Here is a 21,065-nt window from a genome sequence, read left to right as displayed (position 1 = left end):
GATCCCACATGCCGCGGAGCGGCTGGGCCCGTGAGCCATGGCCGCTGAGCCTGCGCGTCCGGCTGCTCCGCAATGGGAGAGGCCACAACAGTGAGAGGCCCATGTACCGCAAAAAAAATAAAAAAGCCACCTACTCCTTGTGACTTTCTATGAACACTATTTAAAATGGAAAGTCCCCTCCCAATACTCCTTATCCCATGTCTCTTCTTTATCTAAATCCTTAGAACTTATCACTATATAGCATACTCTGTATCTTACTTACTTTACTTTTTCCCTGTTTCCACTAGAATGTAAGCCTAAGGAGAGAAAGAAATTTGATCTGTTTTGTTTACTGATGTGTTTTGATCACAAAACAAAAGTTCACAAAAGTGCTGGGCACAGAGTAGATGCTCAGTTAATATTGTTGAATGAGTGAACGAATGAAAAAACAGGAAAAATGCAATGAAAGATTTAATAGGAAAGAAAATATTTTCAGCTAATAGTATCAGAAAAATGATATTTGAACTGCACTTTGAGAGTGGACGTGGCTGATGAGTAGAAGGGTTTTCCCAGGAAGTAACAATTGGAACAAAGTCACATTGATGGAAAAGTACTCAAGAAACATTGTCTTTCAGTTGGATTGGAGTGTTGACTGCAGAAGCAGGAAAGAAGTAAGTTGTTGAAGACAGGCTCAGGCTAGAGAACAGAGTATCCCAAGTGCAGGGTAAAGCAAACCAAAACAAGTTTTATTTTGTGGGAAAAGAGGTGCGGACTCTTTGGGACTTAGTGAAGTGTCATGGTCCAAGATGTATCCTAGAAAGACTAATTTGGTGGTGGTATACACAAGAGTTTAGAGAAGGGAGAGTAGAGTCATTGAGAGAAACTAGAAAAGCTATTACAAGAGGTGATGAGTCCTGAACCACAGTAGTGGTGATGAGCATGGAAAGGAGGGCTGCAAGATATATTGTCTTGTAAGAGTTTCTTGACCCCTAGAGTAAACCAATATATTATGCAGGGTGTTTGGAAGAACTGATCTCTTAATTACCAATTAACCCTGAATCAACACAGTACTTCATTCATTTTTCCCGTATCATCTGAATTTTAAAATAATAAACAGGTTTAATTTTCTTCTTCTTAAATACATTAACGAGAAATACTCTATGGTACACTGTAGGTAGAAGGTGTTTATCACAGCTTAATGTCCTGTCATTTTGAGCCTATTTAATAACAAGATCACAGATAGAACATCTGCCAATGAGCGTGATGCTGATTCCAGCATCAGCTGTAATTGCAAATAGTGTGGAGCAGGGATGAGAGTCCTTTATTTGGAGGTGACAACCAGGACAGGCATGGTACAGCTGGGAGTCTTTCTACCCCTACTTGATCATGGATCATCTGTCCCCAAGCAATGCCAAGAGTAAAATTTAGTGGTGTTGGATGTGTTGCTGGGAGTCCCAGGATTCCAATATTGAAATTCATTTTACACAGTGATGAACAAAATCCTAAAATGGTACCTTTTATAGAACACTGCATCTATAATGGGAGTGGAGATGGAAGAAAGAAAGAGGCAAGGCTCTATTACTTTCTTTCCAATGATACTGGTCATAATTAATTTATTTATTTAACAAAACATCGGTGGAAAAATGTTATGTTCTCGTCTTCTTGCTAAGTGCTTAAATTAGAGATACGGTATATAGTATCTGTCCAGAGACACTTACAGGATAGTAGGTGAAAGAGAAATGCAGAAATGTATAATTCAATAACAGAAGTCTTATGAACAATACAACTACAGAGGAAGGAGTATCCAACTCTACCAGGGAAATTTTATAGGTCTGAAAACATTTGAACTGAACTTGAGGTATTGGCAGAGCTCTAACATGAAGGAGGAAAAAAGTGGACATTCCAAGCAGAAGTAACATTAGCAAAGGCAAATAGAGCATAAAAGTGCATGTCATGTTCAGAAAATAGAGTGCTAGCGTGTATGCAGCTCATATTCTTAGAATTCCTGGGGAGAAGAGAAAAACTTTGAAAGACTTTTGGGAAATAGATGAACAAGAGTTGATGAACAAATGACTCAGGATGAATGGGGAGGAGAGAACTCTGAGATCTTTATTCACTTTGGGCAACTCAACTAGCATTTTATATACTTATGAAGAATCAATTCCTTAGACATCTGACTTTGGATTACTCGGAAGGAATCATAGATTGTACCTTGAAACACACAGGAAAGTCTTCCTTCATTATTATTGTATCAACTCCTAGAATATCAGAGATAGAAAGGCACATAGTGATCCTTGAATTGTATTGATGCGGGAACTATGGCACAGTTAGTGATTTGCTCAACATCTCACAGTAAAAGAATTATAGTTTGAATTAGAGCTCAGATCTCCTAACTCCATAGATGTTGATGTTTATACACTGTATAATTTCAAAAGCAGTTTCCATTTTTTTTTTGGCATGGTGAAATATATGGACGTATATGACAATAGTAAGGTCACTTGGATTTTTGTTTGGGTAAAAGATAAGGGCATAAAACTGTTAAGAAGTCAGAAGGTAGCATTTTCTTCAGTCTAATTTACAAAGTAGTGACCTTAGAACTTGAGATTAAAATTGATTTGGAGAAATTGGAGGCAACAGAGTTGACCTGTGAAGAGGCTCCATGTAAACAATGTATCTTCTCAAAGCTACTGGCACCAAGCAGGGACATAAAACAGATAACGGAGGAGAACAGAAGTAAGTTGTTTAGCTTTACATGTGAGAAATGCATGTTACAGGAACTAGGTCTAAACAGACAGAAGTACTGTTTACTATTTATTATTATTATTAAGTCTTATTGAGAAGAAGACTTGCGTCTCTTAAATATTCTTCCAACTATCACTAGACCTTGGATGCTGGTGTGTATGTATATGAGAGGGGAGGGGGTTATTTATGCATTACTAAGTAAACCAAAGAAACATAAAATTATAACATCCTACAGAGTGTCTAGTCCAACTCCATCCATTTGGGGTAGGGGTCTTAGAAGTCTGAGATACAGGGGAGAAATGACTTGGTTATTAATATATAATCATTTCATTTCAGAGCTAAGACAAGAACCTGGGTTACTTCAAAGAGAGCAATTACCTGCTCATCCTTTCTCCTGCAGCAGCTGCTTTTTGGAATAAACAGTCACTTCCAATCTCTTTAGAGGCAAGCCCAGAATAAAAGTTCTATTTCAGGACTCAACCCTGGACCAAGAATATGGCTAACCAGCTCCATTTATCTCATCCATCTGCAGTTTTCAGAGCCTGCCTGTCTCTTTGTCGAGTAGAACAGAAAGAGGGGAGGGGAGGAAAAGAAAGAGAGAAAGAAGAGAGAGATAGACAAGAGACAGAAAGAGAGACAGAGACAGAGATACCAGGACTGCAGATGATATAATTCTTCCCCATTCTATAATCTCTCACCAGACAGAAGAAATGCCCTAGCCAGAACAAGACAGCTCTCATTTGAATTGTGGCATCACTACAGCTAGTTAGCTTACCAGGTTAGGGAGGCTAACCTCCCTAGGAAGGCCAAGAACCAGTCACTTTCCTTTTCTGGACTTCAATTTAACTGAAAAATAAAGGGCTTTCTATGTTACAGTACTGGCTTTAAAATATGCTCACAGATTCTTTGATAGTCCTCCCTTCAAGAGCTGAATTCCTCTCTTCTTGAGTTTGGGGTGGACTTAGGGACTCATTTCTAACCAATAGACTATTGCAGAAGTAATGATATAACACTTTGGAGACTGGGTTATAGATGACACTGAGGCTTTCTCTCTCTCTCTCATCTCTTCCTCTGGGGTAAATCAGCTGATGCATCATGACGATACTCAAGGAAGCCTATGACCCTACAGGGAGGTCCATATGGCAAGGGACTGAGGCTTCCTACCAATACTCATGTGCCTACACTTGGAAGTGGATCCTCTATCCCCAGTCAAGCCTTCAGATGGCTGCAGCCCTGGCCAACACTCTGACAGTAACTTCATGTGTAACTCTGAGCAAGAACCACCCAGCTAAGCCTCTCCCAAATTCCTGACCCACAGAGAATGTGATGCCGTCAATATTTGTTGTTTTAAGCTGCTATGGGGTAATTTGTTGTATGGCAATGCAAAACAAATACTGTTATTTTTCAACTTCTTATTTTTTCAGAGACTACGATTTTTTTTTGTAGTCTTCAGTGTTTAGAGTCATAAGAAATTGTATTATCTATTCCCTAATTTTTAGGTATGATATATAATTTTTAGGAATGATTACAATTAGACCATGTACTGTGGGAAGTACCCTTAGGATTCAGCAGGTTAAGGAGTTTTTTTGGACCTCTTCTTTTCTCCTAGCTTTCTTTAATAATATCATCATCATCATCATCATCATCGTCCCACTACCAAGCATGTAGTTTACACACTTTACAGGTTCACATTTATTATATAATTTTACCTTTTACAACAATACAATGAGGTAGATATTATATTTTATTCCCATTTTATAGATGAGGAAATAGAGTACTTGAGAGCAAAAGTAACTGGTTGAAAGTCACACAGTTTATAGAAGAATTGTTACTCCAATTCAGGTCTTCTGACTCCAATCTAATATTTTTTGCACTGTATCAAGAGTCCTTATAACAGAAGTGATCATTCAACTTTATTTCCTCATACCTGACATCCACTCCACATTTTAGCTTTCAAGTCTGATATTTGGGTATTTTTACATATAACCCTTCTCTTTTTTATTACTGAGGTTTCTGAATAACTGAGCGGGTTCATTTATTCTCCCTTTTTTTCTCCTGGTACTTCTTAAAAGTCATCTAATTGTTTTGCCTATAGCCAGGTGTTATACTTTAAACACTCTCCTATTCTAGATGACTGATTACATGTCTTCTGGCTTTCTTTGGCTCTTCAGTTAAGTAATTTCATTGGTGATTTCTATAATTTTATCATCTGTATTTGGTTTTTCTCATATTTTATGTAATTTCATAATAAGATATGAAAATAAAAGACTCAAATTTCAGGATTTGGGAATCAGTTTTAAGTTTTGCACTTTAAGGAAAAGATATTATCTAGAATATTAGGATTTTTTAACCTCTTTACTCCAAATTTGTAATATATCACTATTGATTTTTCACTGAAACATTTGCAGATATTATAAGGATAACTTGAGACACTTATCCTTTACAAGATTATGCATATAAATCATTTTGGTAGATTTAGCAGTCTGGAGTAACCTCAGTTTTTAAAAAGATGATGTCTAATTCTGGTTAAGAACCACTGTCCAGGGTGTGTTTCAAAACATGGTACAAAATTACAAATTAATTGCAAGCATATGACACAGTTTTTGACAATGGAAAAGTAATAAGTTGTTATGTATGCCTTTGTGTCTTAAGTGAAAAATAAATAAATGCATATCAGATTGTATGTTAAGTTTTTTTCAATATGGCAATAGAGTATTAATGGTCGCATCACCTGGAGCAGGATAAAAATAGCTCATGATCTGAATTCAGAGTTTATTTTCAATCTTCCTGCTTTCTTTCCAAGAGCTCATTTCAAAGAGAATTCTTCCTTTTTAAATATTTTTAAGTGCTTTGAATTGTCCAAAATGAAAACTTTGTAAATTATTCTCTGAAGAATTTGGAGTGTGTCAACAATCTCCTCACTACACTAGAACATAAAACCTCTTCTTTGTTCAACATTATAACTTATAACCAAATAATATTAAAAACAATTATATACGTATATGTATAACTGAATCACTTTGCTATACAGCAAAAATTAACACAGCATAAGAAATCAACTATACTTCAATAAAAAAAAAAAACTCCTTGAGCACTGATCTTCACCACCCCAAAGAGAGCTTCTCCTCATGATCAAATGTTATTTCACAGTATTAAAGGAGTCATACAATAATTCAGATTTTAATACAGAGAATCCACACCATAGAGCAGATGCACAGATAGCAGCAGACTTCATAATGCCCACTCTAGCATTTGTCTCTTCCTTCATCTAAGCTTTAACATTTTCAGTTTGAATTCCCTATTTAGCTCTTCAGATAAATGGATAAGTGATGCTTTCTAATGACCATGTTACATGCTCTGCTGTGTTCTAAATGTCTTCAATTCTTCTGAGGCTCCCTGAATATTCAAAAATGAAATGGCTCATCAGCAGATAGTTTGAGCATCACATTCTTAGAGAGCTAACTAAAGCCACTGAATGGAAATTAACCAAATACAGAAACTTTCCAATTTTTAAGAATGCTTCCTCTTAACCAGAAGCTATATGTATTATGCATTCCTTCAAAAATTTTTCATTGGGGAACATTTAAATACAAGGTCTACACTTTTCTGTACACTGCTTTTTTCCAAAACTGTCTGATTTGACACTTTGGCAACCTGAGGTGGGTGTTGGTAGCAAAGTCCTTCTTTCCTTCATTATCAAAATATGTGACATATCTCAATTTGAAGGTCCCTTGACTCTTTAGGCAATCTCAATATCTCATTCTTAGACACAGACAATGCTATGTGTTCTCCCAGTTCTATTTCATTCTCCTCTCCAAGGCACATGGGAAAACTACATTTTCCAGCCTTCTCTATGAACAGATCAGTACTTGTAGCTAGTTCTGGCCAAGAGTAAGAGTATTAAATGTCATAATTAGTCTGAAGTATAGAACAGCAGGAAGCTACGCATTTCAGATGGGAATGCTACAAAAAAGTAAGCCCCTATACTGGACATGTAGCATATACAAGAAATATGTCTTGGTGTATGAAGCCACTGAAATGTTGGAGTTATTTGTTAGCACAGCATAGCTTATGAGATTCTGATTAATGTATATGATAAACTACAGCAATCCCATCAGATTCCAAATGTCAGTGTTTGATGTTTAAAATATTAAAAATATATTCTATTAACTGCTCATCTACTCAAATATCTCCTCATGCTGAGGCAACTCCAAGGGTTAAACTTGTCCTACATTTTCATGTACTTCCTGTAAACACCTTCTTAAAAGGATGATTCGTAGTCCTCCTTAGCTGGAGAAAATCAGAGCCTACAAGGGTAAAAGAGTAGTTAAAGAAAGATAAAAATTAATGGTTCTTAAACATTTTGTACATCAGAATCACCTGGGAAGTTTATTCCAAGTGCAAATCTGCCCCACTCTCTTGAGTGGGGCAGATTTGTAGACCTTCATTTAGTTAATATTGCATGGGGTCAAGAATTTTTAATGTGAAACCAAACTGGTTCTGATGTGGGTGCATCAAGAATACGCTTTGAGAAGGCTTAGTCTGGACTCTAATAAAGGCTCTCTCTTCTTATAGCTTGAATAGTATAAAAATGTAAGACTAGTTTGAAAGAATTCTCATAGGTAGTTGTTTGTTTGACCCATGGAATACCTTATCTGAATTATCAAGGGTACAATGTTAAAATGCAGACTCCTGGACAATGTCCACTACCTAATAAATCAGTCCCTCTGGATTAGGAGCTTCACCTGAGATCCTCACTTTTAAGATGTCCCCCAAACAATTTTTAGACACAAAAAGTTTGAAACCAGTGCCATAGGGATTGTTTGTCCTTCTGCACACATTTTTATAATTAGTTCAATTTATTATTCATGACTTTTTCATGAACATTAGTTCAGGAACATTAGTTTTACCAACCACCTCAAATCTTCACACTGTAAGTGAATATATTATTACTAGAGTTTTTACTAGTTATAAGAGTAAGTAATTGGAACCCACAGTGTAAATCATAGCTCCTGAAAGATTATATTTGATTTTTAAGATAAATGGTGAACATATTTTTATTTTGCATTAATAAAAATACAAATTATTTATTGGGGGGAAATTATAATATGATCATAGGGTCTAGAAGAAAGAAAAAGATTCTACTTTTTAAATGCTTAGATGTTATAATATTTTTAAATGAAATTATATAAAATCATAAGATGACAAGGCCAGATGACACATCAGACACTTGATATGACATTTAATTAACTGTGTGTGGGTTTACATTAACTGCCTTTTTGATTTGAATGTATAATGGTTCAAATTAAATAGTTCCAGTTAGGTGGCTTTGTAATAGATGTACTTCCAATTGAATCTTACAAGAGTAGTTCTACAGTTGACACTGGATCAGGTGTCCGAAGCTTAGATTAGAGGCCCAACCCTATCACTAATTGGCTGAGGGTCATTAGGAAAGTCACTTAACCTGGATAATATGTTCCTGCTCTGAACTGCTTTTGTGCTAAAAAATATGATGTAATAAAATTGATTTGTAAGCCATAAATAATTATGCAAATGGAAATTTATGCAACCACAAGAGTGATTTCACTATGTGTATAAAATTTGTCAACAAATATTGAGCACTTACAGTGTGCCAGACACTGTGCTATGAACTTACATGCATTATATCATTTAATGCTTGCAAAGTCCAATGAGGTTAATAATATTATCTCCATTTTAGCTAGCAGGAGATGGAGGCCCAGAGAGCCCATAGTCACACAGACAGTTAGGAGAGAAGCAGGACTCACATTCATCTCTACTTGACTTGAAACTTACTCCTAAATAGGCAATTTTCCTATGTAAATGATGTCCATTTAACTTATAATCATATTAATTCAGTTATGAATATGCATGACCCAAGAGGAAATTTCATTCTTCTTATTCACCCACTGAAATATATGGTACTGAATACTGCATTCAATTGTAGCATGTTGGGTCAGGGAATAATGACATAACCTCATCGCTTTTCTCCATACAGTACAAGTATGGTCTATCATCTTTCTGACCCTTGTATAGCTAACGCCAAAAATTATGACTTTATATTGCTTACACTGTACTTATATTGTCAATGGAAATTGATACTGACCAACATTTAGCTTTTGAGAACACCGTGATTATCCAGCTATTCATTCGTAATAAGAGCTCAGGTGTAATTTTCCATGCCTCTGCCACTAGTCCTTTCACTTATTTTCCCCACTTAGAAAATAATTTATAAATCATAAAAGTAATGTCTTAATTTCCCCAAAGATATTTTATGGTTTGAGATACTGTGCTAATAAGGGATAAGACTGATTATAGGTAACCGCATTCTATCCCTTTTTGGGATTTGGAGCAACTTACATTACCCACTATTTACCAGATTTAGAGAGAAACTACTTTCTGTCTTCCAAGTGAAGATTCTTGAACATAAATCAAGAATGGATTAATCCCTTCAAGAAGGAATGCAGTGTAGAACACGGGTTGTGCTCAATCATTTTCTGCTGGATATTCAGGTAGATATTCAGGCCTGTCATTTCCTAATTACAAGTTCCATGTTGAATCCCATTACTCTGGAGGGCCCTACTTCCTCATCTTATTTCAGCAGGAGAAGGATCTAATTGTTTCTGTTTTCATTATAGAATTCTGTATTTCTCTCCAAGAGGAGTAGTGGGATGAAAACTCTGGCTTCTTTCTCCACCTCTCATTCACTATTAATAACTGAGAATGGATGACATCCATTGGGCCATAGCTCACTAGCAGCCAGGGCTCATATACTGAAGGTGAGCGCTCATGTCTGGTATGACCTTTGGCTCCTTTTACTCTGCTCCTGGTCAGGAGCAGCAGATTGGGCTTCTAATTTTTTTACAGTAAACCCGCCAGGCAGAGGCCCTTTACAGAGTAGATGGAAGGCACGCTATTTTCCAGCTTTTTCTCCTTAATGGAGTGTTGGATCAGATCAGCCCTATTCTGAGTGTCCAGATGTCTTCAATTTGGGGAGGAAATAAATGTCTTCCATTATTTCCTTAGGGCCAGTCTGTGTTCTCCAGTCTCAGAATCATCAGGGTTATTTGGATCTTCATTTGACATATGTTTTCTGGGTGAATACCTTCGTTTTGAAATTACAAACTAGTGGCTCTCTGGGTAAATGTATGTTCATGTGTTTTGGTTGGTTCTTTACTTTTTTCTTTTCTTTTCTTTTCTTTTTTTTTAAGTAAAGGTCATTCCATAATTGACAGATTACATAAAAATCTGGATTTTTAGATTCTTTTGAAAAACTGGACAATCTTCCAATAGTGGGGCTAAATCAGTGACAGCAATCAAGTGGAGCTGAGTAGAGGATGCTCCCTTTTAAAGAAATATATACTCTTCAATTACCTCCAGGCTTAATCATCTCTATTATCTCCCTGACTTGGAAATCAAATGCCATGTGCCTTTTATGATTGTGTTAAAATGTTTAAAGAAATACTGATCTATACCTATGTCCCTATACACATGGGTACTAGATGGAGAGCATTGTATTATACTTATATCTGGCCCCCTTTTCTCTTACTTTTGATCCTTGTGGGCACTTGAATTGACTATTCTCAGAATTCTGAATGAGAAGAAGGGATTGGTGTACCAAAGTCTACTGTAAACCCTTAATGGTACTGAATTTTTCAGGTGTCATTTCTAAAAATATAATGATATTTTTGTATAAACCTCCTTTTCCTTTGTGACATTTTCTTACTCTCTTTTGGTCTTTCTCGGATCACTTTTATACACATTAGAAAGAAACTAAAGAGACATCTCAGTTTTCCTAGTACCCAAACCAAATTGCAATTTCCTTAAAGGGAATTCTCTTCAGATATGAATTTAAAAGCCATAAAGGGTAAAAGGGAGAGAGAGAGGTAAAAATTTGTTAGTACAAATGAAATCACATAAAAATATAACTTTATTGATGCTAACAACTTTAGGCAGTTTAGAGAACACTAGTTTACAGTGAGACAGAGGACACCATGTATCCCTGTGTGGGAGTATTTGGTTCTTCCTGGGAAAATGTGCTGTAGGTTTTCTGTTGAGCTTAGTCCTACAGCTTCCATCAAAACCAATTTCTTTCCATAATGCTCCCTCAAGATACACATACCCTGTAAGTGTCATAGCCCTTATGACACTTATATGACTTATATGACTGACTTATAACGAGGTTGGTCAACAAACTCAGAGGAAACCCAATAAAATTCTTTGCTCCATTGAAAACCATTGGGCAAGAGAGAGGATCAGATTTTAGGCAACTTGCACATACTGACCTTCTAGGGCCCAAGAAGAGTGTGCTCTTCTGAGGCCGTTAGAGGCAATAAGTCTGGATTCGGGTCCTTCGGATCTTTTGTCTCCTAGAAATAAATAGTTTTTAAAAATCAATAAAGGGGGCACAATCTGATAGTCCATTAGATGATAAAAATATCAATTATTCCCATAGGTTCATGAAACAAAATGGGCTGGTAGAAATAGCAGCCACCCACCACCACACAGTAATTATAGGATATAAAAGTCATTGTTGTTGGATAAATCCGTGAAATGGTGAAGAGCAAGGGCTGAGATCTGGGGAGCAGGGGGTTCCAATCTGGTGCCATTTTGTATCCATTGAGTTTCTGACTCTTGGGGAACAGGCTTACAGAGGTGTGTCTCCCACTGGGGCTGGGTATGAATCTCTGCCCGGCTTTTGCTCCTAAGCTGACTCTCTCCTTCACAGTAGGTGACACAGCAGCGACAGGCTGCAGAGGGCTTCCCTCTGTGCTTGGACATCGTGTCTGGGGCTGGAGAGGCATCTGCAGCCCTGCCTGAGCTCTGGAGTCCTGGGGGCTCTTTCAAACGACTTCTCCTCCTTTGAACGTGGTCCAGACTGATGTCAGACTGCGAAGAGCAGCTCTCATTCCAGCCAGAGCTGGCACTCAGACTTCTCAGAGGAAGAGCCAATCGCAAGGCCTTCCAGAATTTAGAACCAGAATGTTTAGACTTTTCTCCCTTCCAGCTCACAAAAGACACAGACTCTTTCAGCTGCAGGATGCTTGGGTGTGGATGCTCAAGGGGACGATACTCAACCACAATGAGCTTGGTGGCAATGGAGTTCTGACACATGACACCCAGTTTGAACTCCAGCATGCTGATGCTCTTTTCTGTCACATAATCTGGGCTCAGGACAACAATCATCCTCCGGCTCCTTTGAATGAAGTCAAAAACTGCTTCCACTGTATCTATAGGAAAATGGAAAGATAGGACAATGCCTAGTGAAAACTTATATAGGTTTCAGTTCATTGTTGACAATCCTGCAAAGGACAGGCCATGAACACTTGAGAATATAAGATCTAAGTGTTAAATAATCTACCCAGGTAAGGAATCTCATCTACACTACTGTTATCAATGGTTGCAAAGTATCTGCTACCTTTAAGGATGAGGAATTAACCACCTCTAAAAGCAGCTGATTTCAGCTCCGTTGGTACATAATTTCTTGTTTTGAAATTCTTTCCACTTTTGTCCAGTGGTCTTGGATCTGACATTTTAAAATATCTGAAATATTTCATAATTCTTGTGATCTCATTGTATTTTCTTCTTTTCTCTAGATTAAATGACTTCATGAATTTTATGTTATTCTCCGTATGATGCAGTATCAAGTCTCTTCCCCACTTTTATAATTTTTCTCTTAATAATATTCAGTATATATAAGTGTCTCCTAAAAATAGTACCCTGAACAGGACTGAACATAATGCTCCAGACACAGTCTTATCAGCAAAGGTCAATAGGGCATTACTACCTCCTAAGATCCACAGAGTTATAGTTCTTGCTACTTAAAATGTTTGGATATAGCAGACAGTTCATAGTATTGACCGTGTTGTCAACCAAAATACCCTTTCTTTTTCTCTTGTGTGTATGTGTGAAGGATTGGCCTGGAAATCAATGAAAGGGTCAACAATGATGACAAAAATGACTGCTAAAAATCAGGCAATAAGTTGAGACTCTGCATGAAGCATTCAATTCTAACAGTTATTGAGGTGAATTTGGACAGAACCCACTGGAAAGTACTTGAGATAAATGGAGTGCTTAACTCACTGTGAGAGTTAGGAGCTTAAACAATGTGATTTTCTAAAGGAAAGGAATTCCAAATTTATAAATGGCAGCCATTGACAACTCTGAAAACAGGTACTGTGGACAGACCATGAGGTTGAGTGCCTATGCTTTTGAGGCCAGGGGTAAAACACTGACAGAGAAACTTTTCAGCCTGTGAAGACAAGCTGGAAGTTTTCAGTGAATTGGATCATGAATTTGACAGGGAATGAAGGAACTGTGCTCTTTACCGGATTATTTATTTCCAGTTGATGAACTTAACATGAATTTGAAGGAAAATCAAATGAAACATGCTTAATGTTTAAGAACTTTTGACTGGTTTTATCAAGAGCATTAAGTGTTTTAGACAATTTTTGTTGTACTCTTAAAAGATAAATCTAAATTTTCACTTATCTTCAAAGCCCGCATGTGTGTGTGTGTGTGTGTGTGTGTGTGTGTGTGTGTGTGTGTCTTGGTAACTCCTTTGTGCTCTCTGGTGCTGCTCAGAATTTTATGTTGCTGCCTTTCATGAATCTGAGAATGTAAGGGTAGGAACTCTACTGTTTCTCCTGTATCATGATAAATATGATATAACCCTTAGATAACATGGATAGTTTTTCAACAAAAGGAACATGTGCACTCAAATTGTGTGTGGGGGGAGTGTGAGTGAGTGTGGGTGTGGGTGTTTCACTTCAAAATAGTCACTTTAGAAAAATGTTTGCTCTGTCCAGTGATGGTACCACTGTTGAAAATAAAACATTGTCTTAGATCCTCTCAAGAAAATTGTCTTTAAAGCCTATGGCTTTTTTTGTTTGTTTTTAATTTTGGTACCTCACCCTGAAAATGGAGGATTTGCATTTGAGAGAGGGTAATGCTAAAAAAAAAACAAAAAACAAAAACCAAATATGAATTGTGGAATTCCAGACATTGTGGAATGGATATAGGATATGCTTCTCAGATAAGGGTTGGGCTATACCTAGGGGTATTCACATAGTACTTTGAAGGAAACTGCCTCCTTTATGGCCTATTTTATTATCTTCCATATTGTCAAACTTCATATTTGAGGATGTTAATCATTACTATTTTTTAATGCTGAGTATTATTTGGCAAGGGCATCTTAAATTAGGTCGTTTATTCTGTTTCGCTCAAAAAAAAAAAACAAAACTGAGGTGTGGCTGTAGATGGATAAGATCAGTTTTCTGGTGTCGTTACTAAATTGGTTTTGAAGTCACAGTTTCTGATCTAGAGCTCTTCACTGTTCCAGAACACTCCAGAGTGTAAAAGTTGTAATCTCCTTGGTATTAACTTGAAAGTAGAAAGAAAACCAAAAGAAAACTAGGGCTGTAAATTTGTTCTTTGTCTAGTTTACTGGTGTATGAAAGAGTAGCAAACCTCTTTCTCTCTCTCTTAAAACTTGAAGTACAGATAAAAAAAATGGGGGCAACTAATTTGGAAGATGAACCTGAATTCAAATATTGGTTTCTCCATTTATCTTAATATTTTGTCTTAATAGTATAATCATTTATTTTAATATCTTTAAAAGTTTGAGTTCATCCATCTATAAAATGTACATAATGAGAGCAGAATTGTAGGACTGTTAGACAATTCATTGATACCTATAGGTAAATATCTAGTGCATGGTGCACTTTTGAATTAATCACCTTGATTCAATTATTATTCAATAATAATAATACAAAATTGAATAACAATATTATTATAGTTAATAACAATATTATATATTGTTTATAACAATAAAAATAATACATAAAGGACATATAAAAATAATGTATAGACTAATGATTGATTCTAATGGTAACTTTACAGAACCACCTTAAAATGTGGATTTTAATTTTTAAAATTCTGTCTATTCAGTTTAAAAAATACTACTGGAATACTTAATCTGTTAGCCCATGCTAAAAATACCTCATATCCCTTGAGTAGAAACAGAGAAATAGACAGACAAGTTGCTGAACATGTCTCTTCTGTTATACTGCAAGTTTACTTGTGTCAAAGACTTAGTAACTTCAGTAAGTGACTGAAAAATACATCTTAAAAGTTTTAATAGGGTCAGTAACAGCCAGGTAGCCATCATATCCAAACTATTGATATTGAAACTGCTGATATTGAAAATAGTCACCACTGTGTTCCAGCAAGTCATTTTCAAAGTTGGAAGCAACTTCAGGATCATCATTACTTATACAATGCAAAAAAACCTTTTACAAAATCTCAATAAGATCCATCAAATCTCTGCTTGTACATCTCTAGTAATGGCGGTGGGGCTAATATCTCCAAAGACTGTGAAATACATTATTGTTTAGCTTTGCTTTACAGTTGCTTCTTAAATGAGTAGAAATTGTTTTCTTGTAACTTGCATCCATTGATCTTAAGTCTACTCTTTGGAGACTGGTTTGAAACTGGGAAATTCTTCAGTAGGAAAATTTTTACTAAGCTAACCAGCTCAGTTATAGAGATCCAATAAATAATCTTGGAATAAATGAATAAGATTTTTTTTAAAAGAGCAAGAAATCTTTCCTGTCACTACAGACTTAATATTAACTCAAAAGAAAATGCCTTTCCAAATATTTATCACTGATTTGTTTGAAATTTGTGATAGAAATGCATATTTGATTCAAATTGTCACCTATTAACTAACGGCAAGGCATTAGTTAATTGATTTCCTTTCAAAGCAACTGCCTTAAGGTTGTATTAAAACCTATAAAAGGTAAGAGATTACTGTAAGCTGCCCAAGTTTCAAGTTGAACAAAAAAGGAATAGGCTTGTGTCTTTATTTTAAAACTCTCTCCTCTCTCTCTCTGCCTCTCTGTTATTCTCTCTGTCTCCATTCCCCATCTCTCTCTCTCTCCCCCTCTGATTCTCTCTCTCTCTCTCTCAATCCACACACACACACACACAGATACATACACACATACACACACACACACACATACACACACACACGTCTGGTACACTAGATCAACCCATTTAATTAAGTAACTCATTTACTCACATGTAAAAAAAAATGTTCTTGAGTTGAAGTTCCTGGTTTTCTTAGATTTTTCTCAGAAAGAGAAAATTAATGTCTCATAACATTTCTTTTTCTAAGTGTATCATTAATCTTTGTATTCTCATTTCTTATGCCCAAACATGAAAATAAAGACATAAAACACATGCACAAAATAAAATTCAAAGCTTAAAATAAATGGTTTATTTTTAAAATAAACAAATTTACAAATCATTGGAAAATGGAAAATACAAAAGTTTATGAATAAAATAAAAAAGATAATATATGAAAACCTATGGAAAGAAAATAGATAATTAACAAGTGGAGTAATGCTTTTGTTCCCCAATACAATGAAGTCCTAGTTTATTAGACTCCTAGGGAATCATCTAAATTACAACGCAGAAAAATATTAAATAATTTTATATGACTGTGTAATTAGACACTCTATATATCATGGTTTTTTGTTAACGGGTGCAGAAGGTCTTTATATCATATATCTAAAACCATTAAGGTTTTTCTTTTTAACATTAGATACTTTTATTTTTAACATTAGAGAGCGATTTCTTCTTGTTCTCCAAATTATGTTTCTCCATCTCACTCAGATAATCTGTATTGGGCATCTTCTGGGACATAAAATAAAAAAATCTTGAAACAAAATTATCTTAATATGAGACATATCATTTAGATTTGAGTTGCTCTAGATTTGGAAAATTTCAGTACCAAATACAGGAATATAAATAGGACAAGAAGCATCAAGAAGTTTCTAGGGGTACCAAACAGCATTTGGGGCAAATATAAAATTCAAAAGTGCAAAAAGAATGCAGCATTGGCAAGAGAACAGCCCCTTGGTAATGGGGCTGTCCTTCATTTACCTAAAATTCATCCTAGAATTGATATTCAAATCTTATCTGAAGTCAGCTCTCCTCTGGTCTTGTGAGTGAAGGGTTAATAAGAGGAGTAATTGTGGTTTCTAATAAAGTAAAGCATTAATAAGGCTAAAAAAGTTAGATCCAAGAGTGACCCCATACCATAGGCTTATGGTCAATGATTCATGAAGGTATTTTTAATTTAAAATAATCATTAACTCCTCTGTAGAAAAATGATTTATTAAATAGACTTTAATACCTCAGGAGGACACAAATGTAGTAGATAGTATTAGAATTGCTTATCAACATTCATGCTATTAAGATAAGGATCTCCTTAAATTATGAATTCTCATTTTTCATAGGATACCGAGTCTTATTTATAGGTATTTTTATTTTCTTTTCCTGTATTACTTAACAGTCCAAACAGAGATTTATCTCTCCAGTAGTTGAGCACTAAGATTAATATAGCTTACCTTCTACGTGTGTGTGCTCAGAACATAGTAGATGATCAGTTAATGCCAGAGGGCTGACTACTGCTTAGCAGTGACCGTGGAAGCTCTGTGCACAAGAGATTCCGTTGCACCCAGATCAACTGTGGCAGTAGTAAGTTATTTATACTAATTTAGGGAGAGCAAAAGCTAACAACAACTACCACTCTGTGAGCTGTGAATTCACAAATATTAATGTACAGAAAACACTGACACAAAAATATTACAGTAAAGAAGGTAATTTAAAAACTGGATAAGAGTTCCAGTAATTCTTAATATTGTGCCAATGACTATTTAAAGTCATATGTCTGTATGTGTATATATAGTGTGAGTATGTGTATATATATATATTTATATATAATATATACAATTCATGTATGTATATATGTATATATATGTAATTCATGTGTATATATATGCAATATATATACATATATAATTCTTGTGTGTATATACATACATATGTTTTTAAAACTATATGTAACATAGATATTCACCACTCTGTAAACTCTGGACTTAGTTTTCACTTTTCCAAGTCTTAAGAACAGTTAAACTTTACTTAAAACAAACTAAAACATGTTTCATTAACAGTGACTATTCAGACTGACTTGTTTGGAGTGAGTGGATTAACTGTACCAGTGAATACAATATGAAAAATGCTTGGGGTCCAGTTAATGCTCTTAGAATATTCATGCTAAAAGCACTCTCAAGGTCACTAAGTCCAGCTTTCACACTTTACAATGGGGAGACAGAAACAAATGAGAAATGACTTTCCTAATATTCACATTAGCAAGGTTGAGATTAAAAGACAAATTGACAAACACCCTGTTGTGCTTTTCTCATAAGACAGAAAAGGCCCTAAAAGCTTTTTGCTGTTATTTTACTTGGTATTAGCACCATTAAGAGAAGCTTCCTATCCGACTGAACCAAGTGAGGAACCACCTGCAAACTCCCAATGACTGACACAAGATGCAGTAGGTAGGGAGATGGAATGCTAAGTATGGGTCAACCTACAGATAATCGGGAGTTTAATAAAAATTACTATACATTTTTCAAGTTGACAAATACGATATCAATTACCTGAGATAGAGGACATGGGTTGCATAGTAGGAGACAATTCAGGCAAGCCCTTTAAACCAATTGCTGTCTAAGGAACATTTTCAGTTACTCTGCTTTGTATCGTCCTAAGTGGTGTCAGTCTTGCTATGAGGGTGTCTGATACAGCTGAATGAGCAAAAGAGTTTTTATCCTTAGCTAAAATAAATTTAGGCCCTGATTACCTTTTTAATGGATGAGTAAAAATAAAAGAAAAAGAAAACTATACTTGGAAACTCATAATGACCCTGTTAACAGATGACTCATCTTTAAGGGGTCTTTAAATCCACAGCAAAGGCTGCCCCATAATGTTAAGATTATTTCAAAAGAGAGAGAGAGAGGATAGAGATGAGTAGGGACAGGAATGCAGGATGCAGAAGGGGAAATTCGCATCAACCAGGTCTTTGCAAAGAACATAGTGACATCAGACGCTGGTGACAGGAGGTGGCACCAGCATTCTAAGCCTTACTATTGCCTGAGGAAGCAGAACAGCTCTTCCTACAGTCACCCTGAATTTATCTCTATGGGGAGGCTTCCATAGAATTTTTTTCTGTCCATGAAGCAATACATTGGGAATAAAGAAGGGGGAATTCTTCCTTCCTGGAGTACCCTTGGATCTTTTTACCCCTTTCACTGGCCCTTTCATACATTTTTCAAGGATGAATAGGAGAGACCCTGCTCGCCACTTCTAGACCACCTGGAAATTTTCTTCACTGGCATGGCCACCTGCAGCTGCTTCCAAAATCTGCCCTGCGGATATTTGGATTTCTCCCCTTTCCATTTAATGACCGTGAGCACCGTCTTAGCCCTCTTCAGCTCTTTCACCTTCGTTTCCTTCACAGCTTTGTACTGTACTAAAATGACGTTGATGTTGCCCCGAGAGGCCATGTTTTCTAGGCCAGCCTTGAGCTCCAGGAGGGCTTGGGTTCCCTGGAGCACGTAGTTGGGGCTTAGGACAACCAGGAGGCGTCTGCTTTTCTGAATGAAGCTCAAGGTCTCGTCTGTGACAACTGGGAAAGAAAACACCATGGGGATTAGTGTTGGCCAAGAACTCCCCCAAGGTACAGGGCTTGAGGAGCAAGTGAAAAGAAATTAGGGTAACAGACTGAGAACTGAGGTGAAACTTTTTACGAAGAACACTTAGTCCTTAGTCCCAATCACTCTGTTCACAAAATATCACTCTCCTCCGGGGAACAGAATCTATATGTACATATTCCAACCCCAAAAGAGTTCTAAACAAGCCTAAAGCCAAAATGTATTTCTATGACCTTGGTCTTCAAAAGCATTATTCGGGACGTGAAGGATGAGTGGGTTGTACTGAAATCAACTTCTTCAAACCGTGTTACACGTCGTGGCCCAGCAAAATCAGCTCCTGAGCCCTTTCTCCCCAAAGACACCCGTGTATTAACTCTCTAGTGCCAGTGAGCAATCAAAAAATATACATTATAGAGTCAAAGTCATAGAAGTTCATTTTTCACTAACACAGGACAGCAAGAGTAGAACTCTTCATTTTTTGAAACTCTCTACTGCCAGACACCTCCCCGACTCAGACTAGTATCACTATGTCATTGGAATAGGAAATTAAGAAAATCTAGTCAACTGAATGGCATTTTGGCTGGTAACACATTCTCAGCTCAGCTTGTTCTGGAGCCTAAATTAGTCCCTGAATCTTTCTCTTTAAACTCCTATCATTACTGTGAAGCCATGTGTTTCGGCAGCTGCCAGCTGATGTGTGTGCCTTCGCTAACAGGCAAACGCTTTCTTCGTGTCCAAAACGAAGAAGAAAACGCAGGGAAAATGGAAGCGTAGTGTAATTTTATTCCGTTGTCAAGGGCTCTGATTAGCTCCTATCACTAAATTCTTGGGAATAATCTATCTCCTTGAGGTTGCTTATCAAGGACTGAATAATCCTTTACCTGGGGTTCAGATAGAAGCCAACTCCAGGGAATGCACCAGTGTTATGGAAAGCTATTTCAAGGCTTACAATACTCCCCTAAGCAGTCATTTTGCACCTTAATCTTCGCGGGTACAGAGGCAGTGGGGAAAGATTTGCAATTAAAATAGCATATGCAGCCTAGAGGAGAATCCAGGAATAAGTGATTGCCTACTCCAAGCAGTATTCCTGGAGGCTGACTGTGCGTAAGCAGGGAGAGAGACCCAGAGGCAAAGGGACTGAGTGAGAACAGCAGGGAGAATGCAAAAGACCACAAGGATCAAAAGCAAGATGCAAGAGTAATTATGTAGAACCTGAATTCTTCAAAGAACTATCGATCCCTACTGGAGGGTCTTACATTGTTGTTCTACTATGTATCTTTATATAACTTTTCACACAGTAGTAAATATCTGTTGAATGGCTGTATGAATGAATAAATAGATAAATAAATTATTTAGGATTTTAAGCCTTGAAATGAGTGGGATTTATCCTTTAACTATATAGTCAAGTCACCATTTCCTGGCAAAATTATACTGAAAGAGACATCTGCTGTAGAACAGAAGCATTGATGGACTTTTGGGTGATGAATGGGGAGATACAGTAAGTGATCCAGCTAACTCAAAATAAGAATAAACATTAATGTCTATTCTTTATCTTAATTACCAATGTAACCTTAAAAAACATGTTAAGTGATTAAACAGGATTTTAGGGGGAGAAAATAAATTAGTTTGTTGTAAAGATTAGAGACATTACATGCATTTTTACCAGTATGGAGTTTAACAATGGGTTTAGGAGCGTTACTGTGCATTTATAAAACAGACTCAAATGTACTATCAATCACTTTATGTGTTACTGTTTGGATCTGA

At 36.4% G+C, this 21,065-nt stretch overlaps 1 protein-coding gene across 3 annotated transcripts in view; it reads right to left on the bottom strand.

The window, feature by feature from the left end:
• Positions 1-932: 932 nt before the first annotated feature.
• IL1RAP (interleukin 1 receptor accessory protein) overlaps positions 933-21,065 on the bottom strand; it is a 134,745-nt gene continuing 114,612 nt past the window's right edge. The window contains exons 11-13 of one of the 3 annotated variants that reach the window (XM_065875963.1): positions 11,391-11,969; positions 11,025-11,108; positions 933-1,984 (exon numbers count right to left, since the gene is read on the bottom strand). In XM_065875963.1, the coding sequence (XP_065732035.1) occupies positions 11,107-11,108; positions 11,391-11,969 (581 nt within the window). In that variant the 3' untranslated portion in view covers positions 933-1,984; positions 11,025-11,106. Of the gene's footprint in view, positions 1,985-11,024; positions 11,109-11,250; positions 11,970-15,960; positions 19,277-21,065 lie in introns of those variants that run through there. The other 2 variants (XM_065875962.1, XM_065875965.1) reach the window with 2 other exon arrangements.

The sequence above is a fragment of the Phocoena phocoena genome, chromosome 4 (assembly GCF_963924675.1).
Source record: "Phocoena phocoena chromosome 4, mPhoPho1.1, whole genome shotgun sequence".
NCBI classification, from domain to species: Eukaryota; Metazoa; Chordata; class Mammalia; order Artiodactyla; family Phocoenidae; genus Phocoena; species Phocoena phocoena.
The sequence above is the reverse complement of the archived record's forward strand: the minus strand, read 5'-3'. Positions and strand labels throughout refer to the sequence as shown.